This window comes from Ixodes scapularis, unplaced genomic scaffold (assembly GCF_016920785.2).
Source record: "Ixodes scapularis isolate PalLabHiFi unplaced genomic scaffold, ASM1692078v2 PGA_scaffold0__279_contigs__length_252992795, whole genome shotgun sequence".
Lineage (NCBI taxonomy): Eukaryota > Metazoa > Arthropoda > Arachnida > Ixodida > Ixodidae > Ixodes > Ixodes scapularis.
The window spans coordinates 11165624-11175404 of NW_024609835.1; the positions used below are offsets into that span (position 1 = coordinate 11165624).

The 9781-nt window shown below is 48.2% G+C and overlaps 1 protein-coding gene across 1 annotated transcript; it reads right to left on the bottom strand.

Annotated features, from left to right (window-relative positions):
* Nucleotides 1-1141: 1141 nt before the first annotated feature.
* Nucleotides 1142-8544, bottom strand: LOC8029700 (glycine-rich cell wall structural protein 1.0). Its single transcript, XM_040504829.1, has 3 exons — nt 8491-8544; nt 3038-3708; nt 1142-2088 (listed from the first exon to the last, which is right to left on the bottom strand). Exons 1-3 carry the CDS (start codon nt 8500-8502, stop codon nt 2004-2006), a joined length of 768 nt encoding a protein of 255 aa, XP_040360763.1. The 5' UTR covers nt 8503-8544; the 3' UTR covers nt 1142-2003.
* Nucleotides 8545-9781: the final 1237 nt, after the last annotated feature.

Genomic DNA, 9781 nt, shown 5'->3' on the forward strand with positions numbered 1-9781 from the left:
TGCGGTGTCCACATGTACCAGCTTCACCAAATGACTGGCGTCCTCGTTTATAGAAATCCTGCAGTGTGCGGGGACCCTAGGAAAATTGACGATCGGCTGCGAGGGACGCCACTGTCCGGGCGAGCGTTGGCGTATCGTCAAGCTTTGGAGGTGGCGAAGGGCCGTTCGGGAGTCTGAGACTCGAAAGGATGGCTACTGACGCCAGCGCAGTCGCCGTCAACTCACGGAGCACAATCTCGGCCACCGCCAGCTACGTCTCGAGCGTACTCCATGGAGTTGTACACAATCGGCTCCGTCGGCCCCGGTCACCCGCTCCGTTCCACCCCGCACGGCCGTCGAACTTCACCTAGTGCCTCGACTTCCTGGCGTCCTCCCCTTTATGTGCAGGAGATTCGGGCTGGCGTCTAGTTTGTGGCTCGCGATCAGCGGGAGTATCATTCCTATCACCTACCCCTTTTTGGTTTCAAGCGCTGTCGAGTCCGTTTGAGTGGTTCCAAAGGTTTTCCTTGTGATCCTGCTGTGTCACGCCTAGATTTGGAGTACGCCGCCAACTTTCACTGGCTTGTCACGGTCATGCGCGCGAAGCGTGATCAAAACTTATGTGGTGTGTTGTGGAGTTTGCTGTTGTTTCTTGTATTGTGTTTGCGAGTTCCTCGAAAGGTATTTTTTTGCGACAAAGAACTCGGCTGTTTCTATTTAGTCTGCTATATTTTGTGTACACCTGTCTGCAGGCGCATTTGAGTTATATGGATGTAAAACTCAGTGCCGGAAAACTTTCAATGACGTTTTAAACTGCATTTTTGGTCTATGGTTCACTCATTTGGGTGTCTAAAGGGTTGAAGGGCTGAGGAGGTTTCAGTGTGGCTGAGAGGTTTGATGGGCTGAAGGGGTTTGAACTGCACAGAGTGCCCCATAACACATCAGGTTTGAAGTGTTATTTATAATAAGGCTATTATCGTTTCAAAACAAAATTCCCAGGGACACACTGCCCTGAAGAATGAAGCACTAATCCTAGTTTTTAAGTGCAGGGACTTCGCACTGCGCAAACATCTAGAAAATATTTTGCAACGAAACTTATGAAAATAGATATAAAAATAATATGTCAGAGGTGGTGTGACAAAAAAAGGACACGAAGCAATTATGAAAGAAATAAGATTCTTTATTACTGTGGTACATTAGCACGCACTTTTCTGTAACAATTGAAACTCACTTGAGCAGATATATATTTATGTGGGATGTATCTTTGTCTTTTTTTTTTAATCAGTCGCATGTGAAGAGGACGTTTAGATAGCAAGATAATTTAACTTCTCCACAGAAAACTGATCCATATCAAATCTGCTATTTTTGTTTCTTAAACACTTTTTTTACGGCTCACCGAGTTCGGGAGTTTTCGACTGAGTCGCTAATGGGAGCGCCACCAAACTACATAAGGAAAGCTTTCTTTTCCAAGGAGGAATTTCCCTCTCAGTTGCATTTGTTACAAAAAGAATGATTGCAACAAATTACAGCCTAACTAAAATTTACAAGTTCTAGTCACGGAGCTCTCTTTTCTCATCCGAGCACACACAGAGTCCAAAACAAGTTTGCGCATTTAACGAGCTTCTTCTTTTTTGAGAAGCATTTACCTCAAAGAATGGATACTCAACCGTTTCCAGCCTACCGACTCATGCTTCGGACGTCCAGTAAAGGCGGTGCAGCTGCCTGCGGAACAATGAAACATGCGTCGACGCACTTCTAAAAACCGGTACATGCGGGTGCGCTCGTTTAAACGCAAGAGTTGGTGGCGCTCCATCTATAGCATAGTGTCGTGCGCCCTCGAACAGAACGGCTCGGCGCCGTACACTCCCAACAATAGTGCCACCATCTTCCAAAACGCCACGCTCGAGTGCTGATCCAGCCACGCCACTCCAGGAGTGCGCGTTTCGAAGTTCCTCGTGGCTCACCGCAGCCGCGCAACTTTGGTCCGGGCGCCCCTTTCCCGCGGAGGTGCATCCGAGCCGGCCTTAGTAGCCGCCGGCCTGAGCCCCCCCTCCGTAGCCTCCGGGGGCCGCCTGCACCTGACCGCCGCCGCCGCCGTAGCCTCCGGCTCTGTTGGGCGAGAGGGGGAGGAATACTTCGTTCGGCGCTTTGACAATTCCTGCGCGCACTCTCTATACAGCTTTCAAGGGAGTATCACCCTGGCGAGAAATGACGAGTAACTGGGCAGTTGACGCACGCGCGACGTGTGATATTTCGCAGAAGAGAGCTACTGGTCAGAACGCATTTCACTGCTCAGTAGACAAGAAGAAAAGCTTGCAGAGCGCAATTATTTTGACGGCCTATGCACCGTAGATCGCCATGATGAAGAAAATATATGTATCTGCCAAAAATTAGCAATGAGGATCCTGCCGGGGTAAACTTTCTCTTCGTCATTCGTTATTAATAGCGATAAAATTTTAGATCGGGAAACAATTGTTGTTCTCTTTCTCGCCACGCTAACCATACATGACGAACGGCCGTCCACGACATTAGTCAACAATTTCGATGACCATGCGTGGCCGGAGCGCATCGAATGCCGTTGAACACTCTGACCGGTACCGGAACGTCAAATCGGCTATAATTGTGGGTAGTTTCCAATGCGCCACTTTCTTCAAACCCAATCCACACAAGTCTTTATTTTGTTTCTACTGCCCTGCCTCAGTGTCTCTTCTTTTCCTTTTTGCCAAGAATCCGTTAAGCCTCTTGAGCTAGAACTACCAATTTGCGTGTATAACTACTCCCCTCAGCAATGTAGTGAGTGCCACTGCAGTCTGCTATCTTTAAAATGTCCGAATACAACTTCAGCATGTTGAGCAAACAATGATCGCTTCAAATCTTTTTTTTAGGTAATTAAGTTTTATAAAACGCACGCTCTTGCAGGTATGACTGCAAGAAGTCGTACGTGCAAGCAGCGCAGCATATGGACTTCCGAAGCCCTTATCAATAATCGGGTTCTCACCCAGCCCTTGCACCACTTCCGAGGGTTCACGAGATGCACACTCGCGGGGGGACAACTCACCCTCCGTATCCCCCGGCGCCTCCCCCATAGCCACCGGCGACGAGACCAGCTCCTCCGCCGTAGCCTCCAGCGCTCGCTCCGCCGGCCCCGCCGTAACCACCGGCGCCGCCGCCGTAGGCACCCGCTCCACCACCTGCTCCGCCCGCTCCGTAGGCCGCACCCTCAGTAGCGCTTCCGTATCCACCGGCTGACGGGGAGGCTACGGCGTGGTTGACGTTGTTGGTGAAGTCGAAGGCTCCGCCGTAAGGGTTGCCCGCGGCACCGTATCCGGCGCCTCCTCCGGCGCCGCCGGCATAGGCTGCCCCTCCGCCAGTGGCGGCACCGTAGTCGGCACCGCCTCCGCCAGCGGCGCCGCCGTAACCAGCTCCAGCTCCGCCGTAGCCAGCGCCGCCGTAACTGCCGCCGCCGGCGGGGGCGTCGTAGATGCCAGCTGCTGCACCGCCGGATCCTCCGTAGCCGCCGTCGCCTCCTCCGTAGCCGCCGTCGCCTCCTCCACCATAGCCTCCACCTCCTCCTCCGGCTCCTCCGTAAGAGACGCCGGCGCCAGCCCCGGCGCCTCCATAGCCGCCTCCGGCCCCTCCACCGCCGTAGCCACCACCGCCACCGCCGCCATAGCCTTGCGAGAAGACCATGGAGACGCCGCACAGCAGCGCCAGGCACCCGAGTTGTGTCTGAAAAAAAAAAATGGGAACGCGTTTTCAAGCGCACTAGCGGTAAGCCAAAAGAAGAAAAAAACTGAAGCAATGTTGGTTTGCATTGCAATATTACATTCTTAAAACACAAATTTGTAGTAAATGAATAATTTAAGTTATATATTATAGAGCTTAGGGTTCTTTTGGAACGCCCAACAACGTTGGGAACAACACTCGTTGGCTGTGAGCTCATCTAACGATGCATTGGATTTGTCAGGGCTTGAGTTGGAAAATTTGAGGCTTGGGCAGGGATTTTCCTCGAGTGCGAGGATCTGAACCGGGTGTGCTCCAGGTCCCAGTGCTCAACGCGGACAACGCGAGAATGTAGGCGTTTAGCTATGGTAGTACGTCAGATGGGAACCAATCAGCTGCGAAACCGTGAGATAAAAGTGATCGTGAAAAGTGTTGCTTCAGCAGATATACTTCCGCCAAATAACAAATACTTATCGTATCTGCCATCAGCAGGGCCAGTTGGTGTACTGCGGCAAAGAGTACTAGCAACATGTAGCAGCACTGAAACTCGACAGCTCTGTTTAAACATGAACGAGTATATTGAAGTTAATGTTTTATCTTTGGTTAAACGTCTCAGATACGTACGTCTATCGCTAGTAAATTATTTTTCCGCTGCACTGTATCTTCTATATATTTCGTGGAGTACCGTGTGACGGAAATAAATGGTTGTTTGTTTGCAATAAAGGCGGTTGGAGTTGTTATACAGTAACCTGTCAGTGAGCGCTTGAAATGTGCCCAAAGACAACCAGATGCCAGCTGCGGCATATTCCACTAGAAAGACAGCCTTGCATTTTGGAGAGATATGCATGCAAGTAGAAACTTTAATCTACAATAAAAATCGTAAACTCACAAGTCGAGTATAGCCTAGGAAGTTAACATAAAATAGGCCTCTTTGTCTGAATGTGGAAATAAACAAATAACAAAACAAAAAACCCTTAAAGCCTAGTTTACGCAAACATTTAGATAATTTTGAAGCCCAAATCCAAAACGTCTCCTGTAAAAGAGAGGGGAGTTGTGACTGCAATACCAAGGGCCGTTCACTTTATTCCTGTTCTTCTGAGATGTTAACGTGTATTCGTGTATTCTATCCCTAGGGCGTATTTTTTTTAATGAGAATGCAATAGCTGGGGGGGGGGGGGGGGGGAAGGGGGGGGTGGTTATATTTTGAAATGGCTATCTCACATCTGCAGTTATTTGAAGAAATATCGAAGAACAGTTGACATCTTCTGTGCTCCGAGAAACTGAGGGAAAGACGACAGAGGACGTCATGACGCCGAGCCCTGGTTGGAATGACTAGTGGGTTAGAACGCGCCGACGTGCGGCTCCGGCATTCGAACGCGGTCGCCGAGCGCATGCAGTGGAGCCAAATAGCTGGAGGTCTACCGACTACTCATTCCGGCAAGGGCTCGGCGTTCTGACCGTCCTCTTTCGTCTCCTCCACTCCCTCAGTTCCTCGGTGAATAGAGTCACTTAAAAATTCCGGACGTGGCAAGTATTATCTTCGCGCTTCGTTCTTGGGCAGTCTTAGCAGCTAATGCCGGGACCTGATTGGCTCCGATAATATATTGCTCGGGACTCGCAGCACATGCGCGTTTCTCAAACTCTCTTTGACATTAAATGAACGGGAATATGTCGAGTAAATATAAATATGGAGAGACACTCGACACATGTGAGGATATTAGTAACTCACTTGTCTACAACACTCGTCCACAACGTCAGCAACGGTTGCTATAGTAACTACACTCTGAAAAAAGCAAGTGCGTCTACTATCCGGCACAACGCTTGGAGGGCCAATCACCGCAACTTACGGAGGCAGCTCAACGAATGACGATGCCCAAACATGCGTTTAGACTAAAAAACGCAGTCTGAGTTGTGACATTAAGCAATGCAAAACGTCACGCTTGCCTTGCTTAATGTCACAACTCAGTCTGCGTTTTTTGGTCTCGACATATGTTTCGGCATCGCCATTTGCTGAGCTGTCTCTGTACGTTGCGGTGATTGGCTCTCAGAGTGTTGTGCGGGAAAGTAGACGCGAGGGATTTTTTTAGAGTGTAGGCGCGAAAAGTGTTGCTGTTTGCACATTCCTAGGAAAACTAGAAATGTTATAGTTGCACGTTGTTTCGCTTTGCTGGGGTCATCGTAGTTTTGAAAAGGGTCCCTACCGTTTTGTCGAAACTTGTTCTGTTGAATTACGCTTCGTAGACAGCTTTTCATGGACCCAGGTTTCGCCGACATGAACGGTTCATCGAAACTCGGTACGCGAATCGCACGCTGTAGGGACATTTCTCGTGACGCGTGTATCACTGGGGCGTGCGTCAGCCCCCTTCGTTAACGCCGCCTCGCGGCGAGTCTCATGAAGCTTACTACAGAAAAAAGATAATCTGGGCTGTTGATGAAACGATTTGCCGACAAAACAATGTGTGGATGAAACATCGCGTGTCGAATAAACGATCTGTCGATGAAACGTCGTTCGACGAACTGATTGCCACCGTTTTAAGAGACGCTCCGGGCACATGATACACGCGAGATGGTCGCTTCGCAGGTCGCCTGCTCTGGCGTTAGGCAGCGCTCTTCCAAGTGCTTTGCGGGAGAGCAGACGCTTCAGATTACTTGGACTGGGCGAAATTTGGTGCGTATCAATATCATTCTATACTATATAGCAAAAACAGAAACACTCAAAAATAGGTCTGGGCATTTGATCGATTAACCTAGCGATTAATCGATTAATGCTTTAATCGCGATTAATTTGCCTAACCGGTTAACCGGTAAAAATTTGACGAACCAGAATTTGAAAAAATTAAATGCTTTCACCAAGCAGACATGAACGACCACACATATATGAAGTGAAAACTTTAGGTGAAATATTAGCTTACGGTAAACTGTAAAGGGGAGATATGTAGCTTCATACAAGTGCAGAAAGTTTTCACATGTCCCAGCGATTTCAATGACGTGCGAGTGTCCGTTTAGTGCAGCAGAGATTATATTGTGAGTAATCAAAGGAAGCCGCCCATCCCGGAGAATATCAACGAACATTTTTGTCTCATGGAGCTCAAGTAGTAATCTGTGAGTGTGAGTGTTTTTGAACTGTTCTCAACTGGACATCGAAGTTGATTCATAATTAAAATTACTGCGTCGTTTACCACATTTTCAGAAAAAAGAAAAAGAAAAGAAGAAACAGGATGCAATTTTTATTTTTAAGCACTATTATTATGCATGAAAATGGACGAGACCGACTAATCGATTAATTAATCGATTAAATGGTGGCGATTAATCGGGTTAAAAGTTTTAATCGACGCCCAGCCCTACTCAAAAATTGTGCTTGCTCACTGTACCTGCTATCGACATCTTAAAGTAACAACATAAAGTGTGCAGTAAAAAGGAGAGGGAAGGAGGAAGGAGACGCTACACATCAATGACCCTATTGAACGACGCGTGCCTAGCTTACTCTTGAAACAGCTGATCTCTATCAAGCACGACTTCAAATGAGGATCTCCCGGTGAGTTAGAACAAACCCGCCTCGATAATCCGCTTGTTTTATCCCTCTTCCGTTACTATTCTGTTGGTTACGGAACTTCCTGCAGTGAAATAAGGACACACTAGCGTTTCCCGGAACGCAAATGAGCGCGGTCTTATTTTTAGGTTTGCCGGACTAGGGAGTTGCACGGTAGAGTAGGTTCCTCCTCTACCCTAGTAATAGTAAGCATTTCGTTTGGTTTATTATCCCTCAGAAGTAGATACTCACTCGGAAAAACCATCAATCATATTCCTTTAATCGTTAGCAAATGAGGGGGCTGATCTGTACCATGGCCTAATTGCCGTGCAGGCTCAATGGCAGCAGAAACGAACGTCGCTTTTTTTTTTTTTTTTTTTTTTTATATGACTGCGTTACCACGGGGGCATGTTTTTGATCGCTCTTCACCTTGGCTAACCTCATGGGCAGGAAGGCCAGTGATTGGTGTTCTCAGTACAGCTCAGGTTGTTTCTGCTATCTGCCTGTAGTGAGTTTTGTCTCGCCCATTCGAAGACAGCTTCAGAGGCCCTAGCTATTTCGGCACTCGTTAAGAGGTGAAGTTAGCCGGAAAGGAATTGGAATGTTGCAGCAGGGTCTGACACTGTCCGGGTAAGGGGGGGGGGGGGGGGGGGAGGGGAGGGGGGGAGTGTTAAAACGGATGGATTGACTCCTGGGAAGCAAGAGCAGTCGACACAGGCGCCAAGCTGACCGGCGTGACAACACGGTGTAGTACGCAGCATCCTGTGTTCGTCAAGGAACTCTTGTGGTTCACCTGATGTCGATGCTATATTAATAATAACGCTTAAAAAATGAATAATGTTTTGAACATTATGAAACGTTCCCTCTTCCTATCCCGCCTGTGAAATAAATAAAACAATATATTAAAAACAGCTGATCGTCCAAGTGTAAAAATCTCGAGCGCTGACTAGTTCATCTAAACTTGACTTTAACATAATACACTGTCCGAAAATATATCTGCGTACACTTTACCGCGGAGCACCCGGAGAGCCAACTGCTATGGTGAGCGGAAAGAATTTCGCGGACCTCCAGGGGTGGATAAAAAAGAAAAAAAAAAAAAAGATGTTCGTGCGAAAATTTGAAGCTTTTGCATTAACAGTGATGATCGTTATAATCAGGGTAACAGAGGTCGGATGTCCAAGCGCTCTGCGGAGGAAAATAAACGATCGAGTTCGCAGATCTACGCGGCTGATGGGAACACTCAGTAATTGCCCACTCACAGCTGGCTTCATGACGAAATCTGGCCCCGACGTCGTTCTCGCTTGTTTCCGAAACAGTCCTCGGCAGCACAAGAACCGCAGTGATCGGCGACAACGGGCTTATAAGCGGGGGTGTTGCGGGGACTGACCCCATTCGCTCCAAGAGCGGAGAGGAGGCTCCCCTTCCCGGCTAATCAGAGACACCCTCACCCCGAACCTTTCCTCTCACCTTCGTTTCCCCGACCTCCAGTTCCGCGGGCGAGACCGGAACAATGGCCGAAAGTCGCTCGGCCGTGCCCTGCCAGGCCCCCTTTCTGGGCGAGCTTTCAAGGGTCTGCCTCGGGGCCCGCTCGATTACCTGTCTCCCCACTCCTTCTCGCACACGACACCGGCTCTGGACGGAAACAACAAACACGCGCCCGATTCCCATTACTGGTGTTCGTCCCCTCTCCCCTTTCTAGGCTACTAAATATACGCGAGTAGGGGATGGCGCCGGTTGTTGAAGCTAGGTGTCAGATCTCTTTCGACTAATCTTTGTTCTTTTTCTTTTCAGCACGGCTGATTTGAAAGCCCGTCTGAATACGTCTCGCTCGGTCAGGGTTTTTGGCGCGCGAACGGGTTCGTCGCGTCGGTTCGATGCTCGTGCAGACGGGAACGGAAAACATCAGGTTCTGGGGAACGGTAAATGGAGCAGGGCTGAAAATAACCTTCGAAAAATAAAGGACACAATCGCAGCGATCGGCTCTAAAATCGGATATCGACGAACGTCTCTGAGATCTTTCCGTTTGTGTTCGTTTTCTTTGCTTTTTTTTTTTTTTTTTCAAAATGTTTTAATGAGTGTTCCGCTTGTGCGGTTATGATTGCAGACGGAAACAAGTCTTTGGAAATTCGTACCGCAGTCGGAGCGTTTTCTTACGTTCATTTTATCGAAAAAATATATTTTCGTATGTTCTGACGCTTCTTTTTTACATTGACTGCCTGTCCTAAAAAGGCGACGCCAGGGAGTCTCAATAGAGCGATTTTATTAGGCTTAGGGACCACTATCCTTCAGCCACAGATCCCAAAGACTGTGTAAGCTGAAATTTTGCCTTCCTTAGGAGAGTTTAAGGAGCCAAATAAAAATTATCGTACAAAGCAGGCTGCTCAAAATCAAGGGGCGTCCTTTGGCAGCATTGAAAATCTAACTTATTAGGCTGTAAAAGCTCGTTAAAGGCATGAAAATCAAAAGAAACATATCAAAAGCAAAGGAGCAGGCACACTGTTGCCACAATCCTTCAATATTATCAGAATTAAATACGAATAGCTAAATTCA